General features: G+C 43.5%; 1 protein-coding gene across 1 annotated transcript in view; it reads left to right on the top strand.

Moving 5' to 3' along the window:
- Positions 1–20,049, top strand: part of EGFL6 (EGF like domain multiple 6) — a 66,649-nt gene that overhangs the window by 21,271 nt on the left and 25,329 nt on the right. Inside the window, exons 3-7 of the mRNA XM_056131287.1 lie at positions 3,248–3,340; positions 6,582–6,701; positions 9,843–9,962; positions 12,527–12,661; positions 14,495–14,617. Coding sequence (XP_055987262.1) covers positions 3,248–3,340; positions 6,582–6,701; positions 9,843–9,962; positions 12,527–12,661; positions 14,495–14,617 — 591 coding nt within the window. The remainder of the gene's footprint in view (positions 1–3,247; positions 3,341–6,581; positions 6,702–9,842; positions 9,963–12,526; positions 12,662–14,494; positions 14,618–20,049) is intronic.

Genomic DNA, 20,049 nt, shown 5'->3' with positions numbered 1-20,049 from the left:
AAAGCACAGAATTAACTAAGGCTGAAAAGAAGACCAAGATCAGATCGTGATTATGAAACCTGCACTGTATTCAGAAGAGTTAATATTATTCACTCCTTAGTACATAGTGCATGGTAACTGACCAAGTGTGGGGCCATCAGAGCTGGCCTTTGAGATGCCAATTAATGTTGTTTCTGACATCTGAATTCCTAAGGCAGAACCTGTAAAGGGATTTTTGTCCAGATAGTCTATTGAGGGCTACTCTTCAGAGAACTCTTCAAGGGAGTGAGGAAACTGAGAAAGAAGCTAGCCCAAGATGTGGTTTTCAGGGAAGTCTCACATTAATGTTGTGGAACAGGGAAGTCTGGCTTATCAGTTGTACCATAGAGTTTGTTCCTATTAGAAACTGAGTTGTTAGAGTCCTTCAGCAGTAGGGAGAGGAGAAAGGAGGGGGTAGCATAATTTTCCAGATATGAGGCACCAAATGGATACTAGACCGTATATGTTCATTGAATGAGTTGGGGAAAAGTGTGATAGCATGTGTTTGGTTTCAACAAAATGTGAGGCAAAGACAATTCAAAAAGTCTTGTATGTGTTAAGTTTGGGCTGGAGCAATAGGACAGCAGGTAGGGCGTTTGCCTTGCACGCAGCCGACCCAGATGACCTGGGTTCGATTCCTCTGCCCCTCTCGGAGAGCCTGGCAAGCTACTGAGTGTGTCTCGCTACCTGTTACGTATTCAATATGCCAAACACAGTAACAACAAATCACAATGGAGACATTACTGGGCCTGCTCAAGCAAATTGATGAACAATGGGAGGACAGTGCTACAGTGCTACAGTGCTACAGTGTTAAGTTTGGGGACAAAATATTCAGAGTTGACCAAGACTGAGTTTATGTAACTGGGAAAATAATGTGATACTAACAGAAAAGTAGAGTCTGTGATTAAATAGAAAGATGGTGTTCCCTTGAGGAAAAGGCTTGCTCAGAACTGAGCCTATAGTGATCCAGAACAATAATGAGCAGAGGGAAGAGAATTCCTTGGCAATTGCTGTCATTCTCTCTTACTGTGCTTGTTTACAAACTACTGATCACAATCACGATCACAACCATCCTGTTGTTCGTCAATTGCCTCGAGCAGGCCCCAGTAACGTCTCCTTCGTCCTACCCTCTGATTTTTTAAAAAGTGCCATATTCAAGGCTCTTTCAGGGTTAGGAGAATGAGACCCATCATTGTTACTGGTATTTGGTATATTGGGTATGCCACGGGGAGTTTGCTAGACTCTGCCGTGTGGGCAGGTACATTCGGTAGCCTGCCAGTTTGTCCAAAGTAAGAATAAGATAATAAGATGTTGTGCCTCCACAAATGCGGCCACGCGCTTCCGAGAGCTGGGTTTTATAGTCTCTGGGCCTTGGCCATTGATGGGATTACACGGTGCCAAGGAGCCAGTTGGTGGGTGTGACCCCCGCCTACTGGAATATGGAGGATCTGGGTGAAGGATGCTCAGCTACAAACTACTGAAGATCCAGAAACTACTGGGAACTCAACTCCCTATCCACCTCCTTATTCCTTCATTTCTTGCTCAGTTTTCTCTATTTCTCTCACTCATTCTTCGCCCCCTCCCCATTTCCCTTTTATCCTATAACTTTCTTTAAGCTTGCCAACACTTCTTTTTTAATTTTTTTATGTTTCAATTGAGCCACTGTGAGATACGTAGTTACAAAGCTGTTCGTGAACAAGTTTCAATCATACAATAATCCAACACCCATCCCTCCACCAGCGTCCATTTCCCGCCATCTATGACCCCAGTTTCCCTCCCACCACCACCCCTCAAGCCTACCTCTAATGGCTCTGTGACAGGCACTTTCTCTCTCTCTTTCTTCTCTCTCTCTCCTCTCTCTAACCTTTTCTCTCCCCCTCTCCTCTCCCTCTCACTCTCTCTTTCCCCCTCTCCTCTCCCCCCACCTTTCATCTCTCCCCCTCTCTCCCCCACCTCTCTCTCTTCTTCTGGGCACTATGGTCTACAATTCAGATACTAAGAGGTTGTCATGTTTGTTCCTTTACCTACTTTTTGCATGCAGTTCCTATCCAGAGTGATCATTTCCTACCATCTTCGTCATAATGGTTCCTTCTCTATCCTAATTGCCTTCCCCCCAGCACTTGAGGCAGGTTTCCAACCATAGACTAATCCTCCTTGCCCTTGTTCCTGCTGTTCTTAGGTATTAGTCTCATATTTTTTATATTCCACAACTGATTGTAATCACTTCACAAATTCATTGCACTCATTCCACAAATAAGTGCAATCTCCTATGACTTTTTCCCACACAACATCCTCCTTAAGAGCTGACTTCAAACTTTTGATCCTTGAACTGTTTTCTTCTGGCCTCCAACTGAGTCAGTTAAACATGCTATCTTTTCTCCTATCATTCTTTCATCAAACAAATATTTAATAAGTGCCTGATTGGTCAAGTGTATCGATATATGAGTGCAACAAAAACAACCCTTACTTTCTCATACCTCTTTCATCATCCCCACCACAGTTATCACCATCATCAGCATAATAAAGAGCAACACATCACAACATTATCAGCATTATCATCGCACTGTTGAGATCCATCCTTAAGTCTGGAGGTATTTTCTTCCTGCTTCGGATCCATGGACTTTTCCTTTTTAATGCACAGTTTTAAAAAGATTTCAAACACTCAAACAGGAAGGAAAACATAGAAGATAAAAAAAGAGGCAAGAGACAGAAAGAAAAGGAGCCTTAACCCATGTCTCTGAATTACTCTAGAGTCTCTTTGGATTTTTGCATTATACTTCTTTTTCGAAATTGCATTTTCCTGAAAAATTGGATGACAGTGATCTGGCTGTCTGTGAGATGTAGGGATGTCAGGGGATGAGCTAGTTTACAAGAAAAACACTTTCCAGGATCGTAAATGTGGAAACAGGGCCAGAGATAGATAGAGTCCAGTGGTAAAGGTATTTGCCTTGCATATGTCCAACCCAGGTTTGAGTCTCCAGCACTGCGTATGGTCCCCTGAGCACTGGCAGGAGTCATCCATGAGCATGGTGCCAGGAATAGTCCTTGAGAATTGCCGTATGTGACCCTCAAATTTAAAAAAATGTGTGAAAACAGATGACAGAGGGAAACAATGCTCATACCTATAGCATCTTCTATGATATCGCTACGATTTTTTGTCCTGTGGAAAAGTTCACCTGTTCTAACTACTACTGTTCTTTTATTGTCAAAACACTTTTTCCTTTCACAGCCACATGTGAACCTAAGTGCAAATTCGGTGAGTGTGTGGGACCCAACAAATGTCGCTGCTTTCCAGGGTATACTGGGAAGACCTGCAGTCAAGGTCAGTACAATACACCAAGTGGTGATGCAAACTCACTCCAGAGCTTTTGAAGTAATTCCATTTTGTGACTGGGCTTGTGTTATAGTATTGTACTTAGGATTCCCAGAGTTAACTCAGATCTTCAGATGAGAATGGTTTTAGAACTAGAATGTTCAATTAAATCCTCCCAGAAAAAAAAATGTAAAATTCATTCCAATGTCTTTGTCAACAAGTGAGATAAAAGTCCAGTTTTCCCGTTAAGCAACTCATTTTTTAAATGTTTTATAAGTTAGTGGTTTGTTCTAGCTCTCCCCCAAAATCCTTTCTATGCGAGCACAATCATAGATGTTTCTTGTGGACAACTTTGCAGATCGGGACATACAGAATTTTCAAGGCTGGAACCTAGTCCCTAGCATGAATAATTTGATACATTTTGCAAAAAAGACTTCATTTGGGGCCAGGGGTGTAGTTCAGTGCTACATCACATTCCTTGCAACCCTGGCACCTCAAAGCAATAGGTTTATTAAAACACTGTTAGTTGTCTGAAATTTTTCAACATTACAGTCAGTACTAAATCATGTGAATTTTATAGGATAAAAATGGGATTTATGGGCTGAATGACATGCATCACTTTATCATAACTGACATATCTTCAAACACATCTTACAAATTTTTATAGCCTGCTTATCTAAAGATTTAAATATTAAAACAGTAATATTCCATAATTTAATTTTGTAATATCAAAACAGTGATTTCAACTGGAGCAATTTTGTTCCCTTAGAAGCATTGCTGGATAAACTACTGCTACCCAGATAGATTTAAATTTTAGATAAACAGATCATTTTGTAGTGGATATAGTTTTCAAGTATTATACTAATACTAAAAATATTAGTCAACAAGAATTCAAATGTAAGTGAGTATCCTGCATTTACACTTGCTGGATCTGGTTGCCTGACTCCAGGGGACATCAGACAATGTAAGAAGGTATGTGGAGAACGTGTTGCTGGCATCTCTTGGGTAGAGACCAGGGATGCTACTCAACATCCTAGGGGCATGGGTCAGCCTCTCAGCAAGGAATAATTTGGCCCAAACATCAACAGTGATGATGCTGAGAGAGCCGTGCTAGAAGAATTTGAAGATAGTAAGAAAATAGCCTCAAAGAATGAAGTTGAACATAGATAAGCAACTTTAGCTCAACTTCCATCAAAAAGCAGGAAGCATTCTAAAATGGAATTGGGGAAGAGCCCTTCTCAGGAGTTTTGAAATACAGAAGCTATTTTTCATGCTAGTTTTCGAATTCCAGGAAAGTAGAGAAATTGAGGGGAACGGTCCAGTTGGCTCAAATTTGGGACTGTCTGTCTTCCCCTTCAGCCTCCTTGCCAGATGAGCCTGATCAAAGTCCATCCATATCCATTAATGGAGACAGGCATCAGCCCTGCACTGAAGTCTTTCCCAAAAGTGCTTCTTCCAAGAGATGAATGAGTCACCTCTGAATTGAGGCCAATTGATTGGATGCTGCTGGTTTTCTCGTTAGGTCCCCTTGGCATTTTTCAGTTCCCCCATTAAAATCAGCTGGGACCCGCGAGGTGAGGTAGATACACACAATGGAGCAGGGATGTTCCATATCCATTGAGGGTGTTGGAAAAATCCCAGCAAAGGTTTTTTGGGGGATCGGGAAGATAACTTGTAATCAGAGTTGCGTGCTTGGCATCATCTAGAACCTGATTTGATCTCTAGCACCATAAGGCCATTCCACATAACTGGATATAGCCCTGCAGGGCCCTGGGTATCACTCAACCAGCTCTTGGTTGTCCCTGGAACCACCGGACCTGAGAAGCACTCTCAGGCCCTCATATTGAGCTGTCAGCCTGACTGGCCAAGACTCACCAGGAGTAGCCCCCAGGCACCATGAGCACTGTTTGAAAATTCTCCCATCCCCAAAGTAAAGATTCTTTTTTTACACACCAAGGCTGCCACTTCTTTATTTGATGGGATAAGCTTTGACTCAGCAAAGCCTAGCAAGATCCCCGTGAAGTATTCGATATGCCAAAAACAGTAACAACAAGTCTCACAATGGAGACATGACTGGGCCCGCTCGAGAAAACCGATGAGCAATGGGAGGACAGTGCCACAGTGCTAAGCTTTGACTAATGCCACACTGAATTTGCTCCTACCTGGAATCCAGTTTTGTTCTCCTTTAACTTCGGTGAGGGAATTAAGACAAGAAGCCCCCATGTGACCACATTCCAAAGACAAGAAGACAAGGCCCTGTACCCATGACTATGATGTCTTTTCAGATTTTCTTTCTTTCTTCTGTATCATTTTTCACTTTACTAAAGAAGTTATTGAGAGTCTGTGTGTGTATGTGTGTGTGTGTATGTGAAGGACTAGAGATTCAAACCCAAGGCAAAACATGCATGCTATCACTTGAGCTATGTACCTGGAAAAGTTACTCATTCTTTGTTTTCAGAAAATTTTGAAATGGACAGAGATAAAAACTCCTTTCACTTGGAGACAACTGTTATTGGCATTTAAAGCAGATCCTCTCCAGATTGCTCTTTTAATACATTTTTACAAAGTTGGTACCAATGCATCAATGTGTATACATAGTTTCACAGTCTTCTGTGAAATGAATGATCAGTATCATATGTGATGTTAGTTGCTGACCAGGATGTCATTAAGTAACAAGTGCCTTATACTAGTCATTAATCCATTCTTTTTTTTTTTTTGCTTTTTGGGTCACACCCAGCAATGCTAAGGGATTATTCCTGGCTCTGCACTCAGCAGTTCGTCCTGGCGGTGCTTGGGGGACCATATGGGATGCCAAGGATTGAACCTGGGTTGGCCGCATACAAGACAATCGTCCTACATGCTGTACTATCGCTCCAGCCCCAATCCATTCCTTTTTTGTGGAGATATTGGATTTTTTCCAGTTAAATATATGAAAAATAGAGCTGATATTAGGGTTTTTTTAGTAGATGAACACACACCCACGTTTCTGTTGGGTGAAATTGCTAGGTGATGCATAGTTTTCTTAAATTCTGCCAAAATGTTTTGTTAAAATGGTTGTGCCCATTTACATTTCCTATCTGATCATCCCATTTACTACACATCCTCACCAACCCTCCCAAATGGCATGCAAGGAGGGTCAGAGGTGAGGCAGAGCATTGCTCCCATGTTGTATGGAAATTTGAGTTCCACACCTCAAACTCTTCCATGTCACCCTTTACTTATCTCCATTTTTCTTATTGCTCCCCTGCAGATGTGAATGAGTGTGGAGTGAAACCCCGGCCGTGCCAACACAGATGCGTGAATACTCATGGCAGCTACAAGTGCTTTTGCCTCAGTGGTCACATGCTCATGCCAGATGCCACCTGTGCAAGTAAGTTTAGGGAGTAAGGCCCTCTCATTGGTGTTTGAGAGGTGACTTTGCCCATCGAGGCTTGGGTAAAAGTTGACTTGAGTGAGGAAAGCAAAACAAACCCAAGAAACAACTCTAGATGGCCCAAGAATAAATCCTCTTTAATCGCTTAATTTTAAAATTGTGTTAAAATGCATTTAATGAGGGGCCAGAGAGATAGGACTGTGGGTAGGGCACTTGCCTTGCATGCAGCTGACCCAGATGTGATCCCCAGAACCCCATATGGTCCCCCAAACACTGCCAGGAGTGATTCCTAATCACTGAGCCAGAAGTAACCCCTAAGCATTGCCGGGTGTGGCCCAAGAAACAAACAAAAAATATATGTAATGTGAAGTTTGGCATTTTTATTATTTTATTCCATTGGGTAACATTGGCATGAAACAGTGGTAAATAGTGTTAGAGTACAGTTTCACACCATTTTAACCATTTTTAAATAGTCAACGCATGGGCCAGAGAGAAGCCATAGGGTCAAGCACTTGTCTTGCATTTCATCAATTTCAGTTCAAGCACCACATATGACAAAAGAGTGTCAAAAACATAGAGCCAGGACCGGGACTCACCCTGAGAATCACCAGATGTGGGCTAAAACCTCAAAAATAAATAAATAAAATGTACCATTCGGTGGCATTAGATATTTCAACAACGTTGTCAAACTATCAGCTAATGTCTTGTATCACAATAGCTTCATCATCATTAAAAGACAACCTTGCACCCAATAATAGCCCCCCTCTACTTCTGCCCCAGTCCCTGGCCACCTTCACTCTGCTCCCTGTTTCTATGGTTCAGTCTATTCTGAACGCGAACTCTTTAAACAAAAGGACTGACTGGGAAGAGAAACGCTCATAGATCTGTATGCATGCAGGGAGGTATTGAGTTTCCTCATTACAATAGGCATGCTGAATAAAAGAAGCGTCTTGTTGTAGGGAAGTGAGAAATGTCACTTCTGTCTGGGGTATCTATTCTTCCCACCAGTACCTTTCTCACGCCCCTTGCCCCCACGCTCAAAGATTAGTGACTCTTGGTGGAAATGCACTCTGATTTGCATGCCTCAGAAGAAAAGCTGTTCTGTGATCAGGAAGAACCCACCTCCTGTGGGAGAGTAAGAGCCGACATCCACTCACTCACTGGGAGCCTTTCAGGTTTTCTGTTGCAACTGGAGGACAAAACCATTATCCCTTCCTCCCAGCTCCTTCCCTATCGCCTCTTCTGCCCTGCCGCCCCCAACAAACCAGAAACGTTGTTCTCAGGACCTCTCCCACTAATCCTGGCATTTCCCAGGGTTAGAAAACCTGGGTTCGGGCTGGAGCAATAGCACAGCGGGTAGGGCGTTTGCCTTACATGCGGCCGACTGGGATTTGATTCGCAGCATCCTATGGGGTCCCCCGAGCACTGCCAGGAGTAATTCCTGAGTGCATGATACAGGAATAACCCCTGTGCATCACTGGGTGTGACCCAACCCCCCCTCCAAGAAAAAGAAAACCTGGGTTCCCTTGACTGCCCTTAGTGCCATCCCTCCTGGGGAAATATTCTCTATTAACAAGAGATAAAGCAGGCATTCAAAGAGTCTTTGCCCCGAATTTCTTATTATTCTATGTTAAACAACAACAACAGAAAAAAACAACAGAGACACGTTCATATTTTAATGAATTCTGAGAATGTGAGTGCCCTTGTTGCCACTACCAAATGTCACTTTGCCAGAACCATCCCCCCTTCCTCCCCGCTGTGGGAAACACTATCCAGGCTATTATTGTAATCATTTACATTTTTTTAAAAAATGAGATACGCTAATGGATGTTTCTAAAACATTCCATGAAAGCCTAATCTGAGCCAAAAAAGATACATTTGCCCCAATGGAAAGATAAAATTAGGTAAATTGGGAAGATTCATTTAAACAGAGACAATAGAGAGGGAATAATTAAACTTCCAGCCTAGGATAAGTGTCTCTTACATTATCCGGACCTGTGTATCTGTCAGTGTGCGTACTATGCTTCTAGAAACAAAGGTTCCCAACTAATAATGGCTTGAAGTGGCTTTTAGCTTCAGCCTTCTCTTTGATATGCTGATTTTATTTTACCTGGCCCTTGTCCTTTTTCAACCAGGTGGTTTCCATGTTATAGATCAAGGGTGAAAGAGGGGAATTCATTCACCACACTCCCCTATCAAAGACACTTATCATCCCTGCTATGGAAATATATTTTTCTGACATAACACGTTTAGCAACAAGCAGCCAAAAATTCAGCTAAGTGAATGCATCAAATAAAAAACTACAACCAAGCAGGTCCCAAACGGCTCAGCAAAGACTTAGTCTTTGTCGTCCTCAGAGTGCCGATTTTATTCTCATGCTTCTATCCTGAGAGTCGCAAAAATGGCTGCCACAGCTCCAGATAGCGCAGACACATGGATGGTTGACAAATGAAAGAGGAAAGGCATATGAATAAACACGTCTTTCATCACCACGCAGCAGTATCTTCCCCCGATGCCCACCCCCTCCAGGGGACTTACCTTTATGTATTTGGCTAAAACTGGATCATAGGGCCACTCCTTGTTTGGTGCCAAGGAAGCTGGAAAGAAGACAAGTATCTGGTTTTCCAGCCTCCGTGATGGAAGTGGTCAAAGAAAAGGAGACCCAGAGTGACTTTGATACAGCAGCTCAGTCATAACTGCCACAGGTTTGACGTGGGCTCACGAAGGACTCTCTCTGTGTGGAGAGATCCCTGCGATGGATTCTTTACCCTAATGGCTCAGATCCATCATCTATCTAGGAAGTTGTATTTTATCTCCAGTGTCCAAGCAAATTGTATAGAGGAGTGATTTGAAATGAAAGCTACATTTATGTCTTGGAGGGGTCCGTGTTCCACCTGGAGACAGTTCAATTTCAGCACCATTAGCTAATAGACTGTGGGTTGGATTCAACCCAGAGGTCGCCAAGACACCAACCATGCCAGTTTCATTGGGTTGTCCATCTGGGTCATAGCCGCTGAAACTTAACCCATACTACCCTGACACATGTTACAGACTATGTCTCTGAACTAAGGTATTGTTTTTCAAAAAGCATTTCTTATCCTCCTCGATGGTAGAAGCTAACTCTTGTCTGCTTCTGAGGTTCAAGAACATGTGCCATGACAAACTGCCAATATGACTGTGAAGACACAGAGGAAGGGCCACGTTGTCTGTGCCCATCCTCGGGACTCCGCCTGGCCCCCAATGGAAGAGCTTGTACAGGTATGAGAGCATCCTCCCAACTCCCTAGCCTTCTCTCAGGACTTAATTCCTGTTTCTGTTTGCCATGATCTGCCAGTAAACTCAACATTGTAAACTTCTGAAAGTACAGATTTGCGGCTGCAGCAATAGCACAGCGGGTAGGGTATTTGCTTTGCACACGGCTGACCTGGGTTTGATTCCCATCATCCCATATGGTCCCCCGAGCACCACCAGGAGTAATTCCTGAGTGCATGTGCCAAGAGTAACCGCTGAGCATCGCTGGGTGTGACCCAAAAAGTAAAAAAAAAAAAAAGTAGAGATTTACGTCCCTTTCCAAGATGTCTTTAGCCACGTACGCTCCATAAAAGGGTCACTTTGGCATGCTTGGAAGAGCATTTCTCTGTTCTCTAGAAGAGGCCTAAGCCATCGTGGAAGAAGGAAAAATGTCATTTTACTGTCCTATACTGAGCATTTACATTGAATTTCAATTTGCATGCAATGAAAATCTTCCTGCTTCTTATTGTCATTCTGTGAATTGTGTTCTGAGGTGCATGGGGTTTTACTTTAAATTCTAGCTGATGTTCTCCTGGAAAAAGTTCATATACACTTTTCTTTAGGTATAAGAGTATTGAAAGGGATTTATACCGTCTCTGTTGTTTAAGCAGGTGTGACCAACTTCATGTTGTCTTTATTCATTTATTTCTTTTGCAGTGCTGGGAATGGATCCCAGGGCCTCACATATGCAGAGCAATTACGTTACCTTTGAGCTTAATCCATGGTCCCTCATTGTCTTTCAAGCTTGCTTTAAATTGTATGGACAAAGTACTCCCTAATTGATTTAGCTTGGAGAAAATAAGAAAATGTAATGAATAATGTCAATTTAAAGTAGATAGAGCTTTCATTTGTAACTTGAAATTTCATCAGATTGATGGTTTGGAATTTAGGGTACTTGGAGTCACTCTTCTTTCTGTGACTCCATGTATCAGCTGTGGGTCCTGTAGACGCTGGCCCTGAGACACAGTTGATGTGGGAGGGGTACTAGGGAAAAGTAGCTCAATAGGGAAAAACCCAAGAAAAGGAAGCATCCTCCATGGGTAGGGTAATTCAATAAGCAGGTTAAATGTCCTGCATGTCTGGGATACTGGGAGAGCTTTCTTTCTGGGTCAAAGGAACTGACCTCCTGACACTGTCATCCCAGATGTGGGTCAGAACAGATGTCTTATGTATAGTTTTATGTGGCAGTTATGGAAGTGTTAAGTGCCACGGGGCTATGATAGGGTCCCCTCAATGACTAATCCAACACTTTTCTGTGCTTTAGTTCCCATCTGCATTTCAGTTGTATTCAGCCACCAAATTATATACACTTAGAGTACTGTACATAATTGCATTGCATTTGTGCATGACATTAAAAAGCACATAGCATTCATATGGCACATCAAACCCAATCAGAAGATTAAGAGAGTTCCTTTTCATTTAAATAAACAAACATGGTTTCGTATTCTTACTTCCATACTACAATTGGAATATTTCCTGGTCAAGGTGCTGGAGGGAACGCCAATTTCTCCTATAAAGATTCTCTAAATAGATCTTAAACCAATGAAATACTGTTTTTTTAATCCATGCCAATAAAAAATTGACACTGCACTAAAGGTAATCAAAGATTGGAACCATGAAAATAGCTCAGAGGACTGGAACCCATGACTGGTGTGCACAAGGCCCTATGTTTGATCTCTGGCCAGCATGTTCCACACTACCACCATGAGCAACCCCTGAATAGGGAATAGCCCCCGAGCACTCCTGGGTGTGACTTCAAACAAAACAAAACAAAAAGTAATAAAAGATTAAATTAGATTCAAAGGGTTTATTGCTGTTTAGTACATTTCTATGAGAGGGCTAATTCCTTTTTTTTACAATTCTTTTATTTTTTATGTTTTGCTTTTTGGGTCACAACCAGCGATGCTCAGGGGTCACTCCTGGCTCTGTACTCAGAAATTACTCCTGGCAGTGCTTGGGGGACCATATGGGATGCCAGGGATTGAACCCAGGTCAGCCACATGCAAGGAAAATGCCCTACCCACTGTACTATCACTCTGCCCCCAAGAATGATAATTCTTAAACAAATACAGGAGAGAACACCATCGCATTAGCAGAATTCAGGTGTATTTTTTCCAACACTAGTTCCAGTAAAGTCAGATCACAAGTCACTAAAACATGATCATAGAATTGACACAAGCCATATACTTCGAGAAGGCTAATTCTTAACCCAAAAGGATGACAAATTTTTACCCAGCTCTCTGTTTTGTGTATGAAAAAGACAATGCACACAAAAGTGATCCCGGACAAGTAATCTTAATCCAACACCTATATTTTCAGAATGCCTGGAATACTGTAATCAGACCAAACTCACATGTTTAATTCAAGATAACACAAGATGACATATATTTGATATGACCTCTGAAAGTGAGAGCAGAACCTGAATATAAGGGTTTGGTGAACTTAGCTGCCAGCACCTCTGTAGCATGACTGTCTGTCGGGGAAGGAAGGAAATCTTGCTATCACCAATACATTCTGGTTGTACATCCTAGATATCGATGAGTGTGCGTCTGGTAAATCCGTCTGCCCCTACAATCGAAGATGTGTGAACACATTTGGAAGCTACTACTGCAAATGTCATATTGGTTTTGAACTGAAATATATTAGTGGCCGGTATGATTGTATAGGTAAGATTTAATGGTTCCTTTCCCTCTTTTGCACTCCTACCCAACCCACCAGCTTTCTCTACTGAATCCTTGATAAGAATTCCATCAATAAATTGAACAATCTACTGTGCTTGCCAACCAATACAGAAAATGCTATGAAGTTTCTAGCATGTGAAGAATTCTTTTTTCTGCTGTCAGGAATAAAACCCCGATCATCTCATACATGGAAAGCATGTGTTCTACTATCGAGTCTACTAAGATCTGTCACGAATGATAAGAAGCCAGATCAAACGAGATTTAAACTCAGAAACTTCAGTCTATCTAGCCTGTTAATGGGGCCAAATAGTTAGTTTTCTTTGAACTGACAGAGTTCAGTTCTGTGGGTTTTAGGAGTTATAGGAGTTATAGGGTTATAGGAATTTTTGTTTTTATTTCCATTATTTGGTTTCTCGCCAACCACATATCTAAATGGGAATAGTAAATACAGCAACATATATTTGATTAAAGAAAGAGTGACCCAACCTACTGAATCTTGAGCTCAGTGTCCCATTGCTAACAGGAAGAGCCTTAGCCAAATGTAGTATAGCGATGAAGGCTCCTGTACTTTCATGTCTCATCTTTGAGGCTGCTCACAGCACAAGTATTCCAGTCCCTTCACTTTCTGCCTGCAGAGACATGCTCTAATACGGTTCTGGTGTTACTCTGCTATTGGTCTGGTCCGTGTGAAATCAAATTATTTTATCAGTTAGTGGAGGGACTTCAAGACTCAAGAAGTAAGTGAAGTTGAATGTTGGCGAACCATTTCCCCACTGGTCTTATTAGAAGACGGGCCAGGGCCTGTCCTAAATGAAGGAAACTTTGGGCTCCCATACATTTCTGTTCGTGTAGTTTGTGAAGCAACCAGTGGACATGACATGGAAAGCTAGCAGTTGGAGGAGGGAAGGAGGATTTCTTTCAACTCTTCCCTCAGAACGTCCCAGGATGCATCCTGCAGGATCATGTTAGGGCAATCCTCTGTTCCTGGGTTTTGAACCCTCTGGTGAATTTTGGGCAAATCCTCTTAGAAATGTCGAGTTTCTTGTGGAATGGGAACCCCACACCTCCTGCAGAGAAGCAGCCCTGTAACCCAGCGGTGCTGTGCCTAGTCCCTGGGTTCCAAAAGGAACTTAGGCACCGAACAAGGTAGGAATTCACAAGGCCAGCTGCCAAAGCAAAGAGACTTTTGTGATTTGAAAAGTGGGAGAAGTTAGCATCTGAGCTCTCCTTGTGACTAGCTTGAAAACAATAGGCTGTTTTGTGTGACTGGATTTTCCGAAGTTCGGATAGAAAGTGGGGCGGAGCAAAGAGCTAATGAACCTCGTGCTTGAGTGAAATCCGGCAAACTTTCCTAGTTGGAATCCAGCAGACGAGCTCAGACCAGCCTGACCTCTGCTCCTGGCAGCCCCTCCACAAATCGCCTATAATTCCAGATGATGTCAGCAGCTCCTAGCTCATCTCATCCTGTGTTTATTAGGACCTCCAGACTCTCCCATGCGTTCTATTTTCCCTTCTGAGACAGTCATATAGTTCCCAATTCACTGGAGGAAATAGGCAAGCAAGACACGTAGACACCTTATAGATTCCAGTGGGGTCAATAAACAGAAAGCAAAATTGCTGAGGGGTGCTGGAGATGGGGAATGGACTGTACACACACACTGCCCTGACACCAGGTGTCGGGCCAAATGGGGACCCAGGTATCCAGGTGGTGCTTAGTGGGTTGATGGTGCAGAGTGTTGGGATTGCTGGCTGTGATGCATAGTGTTTCAGCCAGCCCTGTTAACACCTTCCTGCTCACGGGAATGTTCATGCTTCCAGATATAAATGAATGTGCTGTGAAGACCCATACCTGCAGCCACCATGCCAATTGCCTCAATACCCAGGGATCCTTCAAGTGTAGATGCAAGCAGGGATATAAAGGCAATGGACTCCGATGTTCTGGTGAGTAGCCTTGGGTCATGGCACCACAGTGTTTCCCAGTTCAGTATTCTCTCTTGAGGGGATCTTTCCTTCCCTGGGTATGTGGGAGCATGTGTGTTGGCTTTGCTGGAAATGTTGACTGAGGGGGGCAGAGTCATAGTACAATGGGTAGGTCATTTGCCGTGCATCAGCTGACCCAGGTTTGATCCCCACATCCCATCTTCAGGAGTGATCCTTGAGCACAGAGCCAGGAGTAAGCCCTGATCACTACTAGGTATAGCCCCACAAAGAAAAAAATTTAAAAATCCAACCAAAAAATGTTGACTGGGCTGGTCACAACCTCGTCTTCCTGTTGGACCACATCACCAATCCTTGCTACATTTCACACCCTATTCCCTGATCACAACCTACTTTAAAATCCTTAAAATAAGATTTAAGGACGAAGGATGCAGGAAGGATGTGTCTGTCAGCAGAGGCTGGCTTCTGGGGTTGTGACTGGTAGTCATCAACCCTCAGGGTTTAGGACCCAAACAGTTTTTAGTTTAATTTTGTTTTGTTGTAGGCCTACAGCCTAGCTCTGCACTCAAGGATCATTCCTGAGGCTGGTGGGTAGGGGGGTCCCAGGGGACCATGTAAGGGGCTAGGGATCAAATCCCAGGTCGGTCATGTGTAAGGAAAGTGCTCTGCCCACCGTGCTATCTCTCCAGCCCTTGCCACAATGTTTGTGGGCCTGTGACTCCTGCCGTTCTCCAGAAGGCAAACCCAGAGCACATCAAGCTGCCGCAGGGCTCTAGCTGTCATCAAGCCTGGGTCCACATGTTCATTGAGTCCCATTCTCTGGCTGCTGGATACCTTAGTGCTCAAGTGTCAGACTCTTACATTTAGATGCATGAAGAGCATCACAAGGGCATTGCTACTATCAGCTGCCACTATGATCATGGAGAATTTCTCACTCCAGTGCTCAAAAAAAAGTTAAAAGGGGGCTTTCTTCTCACTGGAGTCCAGAGTAGACAGACCCCCTCACCTGATGGAACCACATTATGGACTCAACACCTTAGGCTTAACTATAGACCAAACATGATTGCCATTCAACGCCTCTTTTGCAAACAACAACACCCAAAAGGAGAGAGAGAACAAAAGGGAATGCCCTGCCACAGAGGCAGGGTGGGATGGGGGATAGGGGTGGGAGGGATAGTGGGACCCGTGGTGGTGGAAAATGGGCACTGGTGGAGGGATGGGTACTTGATCATTGTATAACTGGAACCCAAGCACAAAAATTTGTTTTTTTTTTTATTTTTATTTTTTTTAATAATTTATTTCTTTATTGAATCACTGTGGGAAAAGTTATAGAGCTTTCGGGTTTAGGTCTCAGTCATGTAAGTATCAAACACATTTCCCTTTACCAATACTTATTTTTAACTGCGAACCCCAATAGAACCCCACCTCCCACCCCTCCCAATTCCTGTGAGGCAGATGAGTTCTAGTTAATAGTCTATCTACTTTGACTAGATACATTGTTTCGATAGAAGATGCACAATTATTGTTTAGAGTTTACAACCCCCCGCCCAATCAGATATGCTGAAACAGCATTGTGAAATGATTTGCTTTCTACAGCTGGGTTTAAGAATAAAATGATATCGCGTGGCCGCTATCGCGGCCACGTGGTTTTGGATTTCTGCTATTTTACTTATTGACCCTGGAAGTATTTCTATTAAAAGTTAGATAGTTAAGAGATTGGTTTCTGTGCTCTGGAGTCGTGGCCGTGCCGGAGAGCCGCTCGTGGGGGGCAGCTGGTGACCTCGGTCGGGCGTGAAGGACGGCCCAGAACACCCCCCTTCCCATGAGGCCCCTGCCGCCCCTCACCCCCGGCTCAAACCTGCTGTCCACAAGGCTCCCGTGCGGCCACCATCTTTCTTTCCAGAGAGGAGCGGGCGAGTGGGTCAACACCCTTTCCCCTCCGGGCAGGCATGCTGGCGCGGTTTAACACATAGTCCATTTGCTTTTCTGCTCCAAGCGGGTGGCATTCTGACAAGCACAAAAATTTGTAAGTCTACAACTGTACCTCATGGTGTTTTACTAATAAAAATTAAAAAATAAAAAATAAAATTAAAAAACACCTTAGGCTTTGTCACAGCTGGTAGAACAGCATAGATAATTAGGCACCAGCTCATCATAAATTCAGCTTGCAAGTGTCTGACTTCCAGGGAATCAAAAAATTATAGGATTTTGCTATGCATCCCAGAACATGAGACAGAGAAACCAGCCTGAGCTCTGGGAATCTCTGCAGACCATTCAGAATCCATGACAGGACAGCTATTCCCCTGGTAAATGCAGTGTCACCATGTGTAAAGTCTCACAGCTTGATCCTCTGGTAATATCCCTTTTAGCACCTGGCTCCCCCAGACTTTACTGGCTGTACACATAGGTTGAAGGGAGGGATGCTGGAACTTTGAGAGGCCACCACAGAGGAACTTGAGTCCTGATAAGCTTTTATGTTGGCTGTGTGAAGGAAGGCTCTTTCTTTTTTTTTCCCTTAAATTTTTATTAGTGAAACACCATGAGGTACAGTTGTAGACTTACAAATTTTTGTGCTTGGGTTTCATTTATACAATGATCAAATACCGATCCCTCTACCAGTGCCTATTCTCCACCACCACCAGTCCCAGTATCGCTCCTACCCCCTAACCCCCCATCCCACTCTACCTCTGTGGCAGGGCATTCCCTAAGGAATCTTTCTTGCTGCAATATCTTTCTTGCTGCCATATTGGAAGATGTAGATTTCAGGTGCTCTTATCTTAGGCTTAATGGTCAGCAGCTCAGACTTGGGAGCAGAAAGCCCTGGGTCTAAATCTGAGCTTAGCTTCAACTGGCTGTGGCCATTAGCAAGTATCTTTGCATCTCTAAACACAGTTTTCTCTTGATCAGGATGGGGCTCCAGGAGTGCGATAGTGGGTGTGTATGATAGGCCAAGCCACAGTCCCATGGATCACCCCAATTTCACTGAGTTGGGTGGAGAGTCCCATACAGGTACCTACTCCTGCTGAAGTGGACTCTGCAGGTGACCTGTTGCTTTCTCTCAAAGGTCTTCCAAAAGCCACGGATGTGGCTTCATAGTAGAACACATGCTCTGCGTGTATGAGACCCTGGGTTCTATTCCCAGCACCTCAAAAAAAGTAGAATGTTGTTCAGCCCCCTAGTTACAACCCCAAGTTAACATTCCTACAACACGTCACATGAGTACCCCAGCTTCCCCTTGCAAGCGGGGCCATTCTGAGCTGCATCCCACATTGGTCCCAGAAGTACCAGTGGTTCTGAGCCCCAGTGACGATGTGTCGATCAAGACACATTTAATCAGCTTTAAACCCTTCCAACCCCATAGTGTGACTTCTCCACTTCCGCTTCCTGGAATCTCCTCCAAGCTAAGTGCTCTACACCTAAATGTCTGTGACAGTTTATGCTTGAGTGGCTGTTAAGAAAAGTACCTCAGAGCTGGAGCAATAGCACAGCTGGTAGGGCACTTGCCTTGCACCTGGCTGTCCCAGGTTCGATTCCCAGGATTCCATATGGTTCCCCGAGCACGGTCAGGAGCATTCTTGAGTGCATGAGCCAGGTGTAACCCCTGTGCATCACCGGGTGTGACCCAAAAAGGAAAAAAAAAAGAAAAGTGCCTCTAAAATAGTTTTGCTGTGAGACACCAATAAGGTGCTAGAGGGAGAAAGTTGAGTTCCATGGAACACTTAGCTAATGTTCCATCAAGTTCAAATTCACTGTGGTGCTGCTAGTATTATTTCCGTGGGCTCTCCTTTAAGGGGCAGCTATTCTTTACTCTGACCTTCAATATAAACATGATTTGCCTACCCCACAGGTGCTCAGGCAAACATGTTTTAATTTAATTTTTAATTGAATCAATGAGATGCAATTACAAAGCTTTTATGATTGGGTTTCAGTCATATAATATTCCAACACCCTTCCTTCCCAGTGTGCATTTCCCACCACCAATATCCCCTGTATCCCTCCTGCCGGCCCCCACAGCCTGTATGGCAGGCACTTTTTGTCTCTCCCTCTCTCTCATACTCTCTCTCTCTCATTTTGTTTGCAATACAGATACTGAGAGGCCATCATGTTTGGTCCTTTACCCACTCTCAGCACATATCTCCCATCCAGAGTGATCGCTTCCAACCATTATTGTCATAGTGGTCCTTTCTCTATCCCAACTGCTCACTTCCTCAGCCCTTGAGGCAGTCTTCTTACCATGGGTCATTTGTCCTGGCTCTTGTTTCTACTATCTCACACTATGTCATTTTTTATATCCCACAAATGATTGCAGTCATTCCATGTCTGTCCCTCTCCTGACTCATTTCACTCAGCATGACACTCTCTATGTCCATCCGTTTATAAGTGGATTTTATGACTTTATTTTTTCTAACAGCTGCATAGTTTTCCATTGTGTCGATGTACCCTAGTTTCTTTAGCCAGTCTTCTGTTCGTGGGTACGTGGGTTGTTTCTAGATGCTGGCTACTGTGGACAGTGCTGCAATGAACAAACAAGTGCAGATGTTGTTTCTGCAGTGTGGTTTTGTACCCCTAGGGTATATTCCCAGAAGGGATATTGCTAGGTCAAATGGGAGCTCAATTTCTAGTTGTTTGAGGAATGTCCGTATTGTATTCCAAAAAGGCTGGACCAGTCAGCATTCCCACCAACAATAGAATGAGAGTCCCTTTCTCCCAACACCCACACTAGCACTGGTTGTTCTTATTCTTTTGGATGTATGCCAGGCTCTGTGGTGTGAGATGATATCTCTGTTATTTTGATTTGCACCCCCCTGATGATTAGTGATGTAGAACATTTTCATGTGCCTTTGGGCCATGTGTATTTCTTCTTTGAAGAAGTTTCTGTTCATTTGTTGTCACCATTTGCTGATGGAATTGGAAGATATTTTTCTTATAAAGTTCTACCAGTGCTTTGTAGATCTTGGATATTAACCCCTTATCTGATGGGTATTGGGTAAATAATTTTTCCCATTCCATGGACTGTCCCTGTATCTTGGTCACTGTTTCTTTTGAGGTGCAGAATCTTTTTAGCTTAATGCAGTCCCATTTGTTTATCTTTGCTTCCACTTGCTTGATCAGTGGTATTTCATCCTTAAAGATTCTTTTAGCTTCAATGCCATGGAGCGTTCTGCCTATGAGGAAAAACGTTTTAAGTTATTAGGCATCTCGCCCACCTTAGGCACCCAGAACTGTACAGAGCAAAGTTGGGGGCACCTTCTGTATCTCTGAATCCCCTAGGGAGCACAGTGTGGGAGTAATATGCAAGAGAAAGCAGCATTCTTACTCATGGAACTGTGAGCTTTTGCAGTCCTGGCTTTCTATATTGTAACCCAGTGCTTTCAAATTATAAGTCCCACAACAACCCAAATATTTCTCATGCCAAGAAAATTGTTTTCTTCAGC

This window comes from Sorex fumeus, unplaced genomic scaffold (assembly GCF_029834395.1).
Source record: "Sorex fumeus unplaced genomic scaffold, SorFum_2.1 ptg000086l, whole genome shotgun sequence".
Classification (NCBI taxonomy): Eukaryota; Metazoa; Chordata; class Mammalia; order Eulipotyphla; family Soricidae; genus Sorex; species Sorex fumeus.
This window is presented reverse-complemented; position numbering and strand designations above follow the sequence as displayed.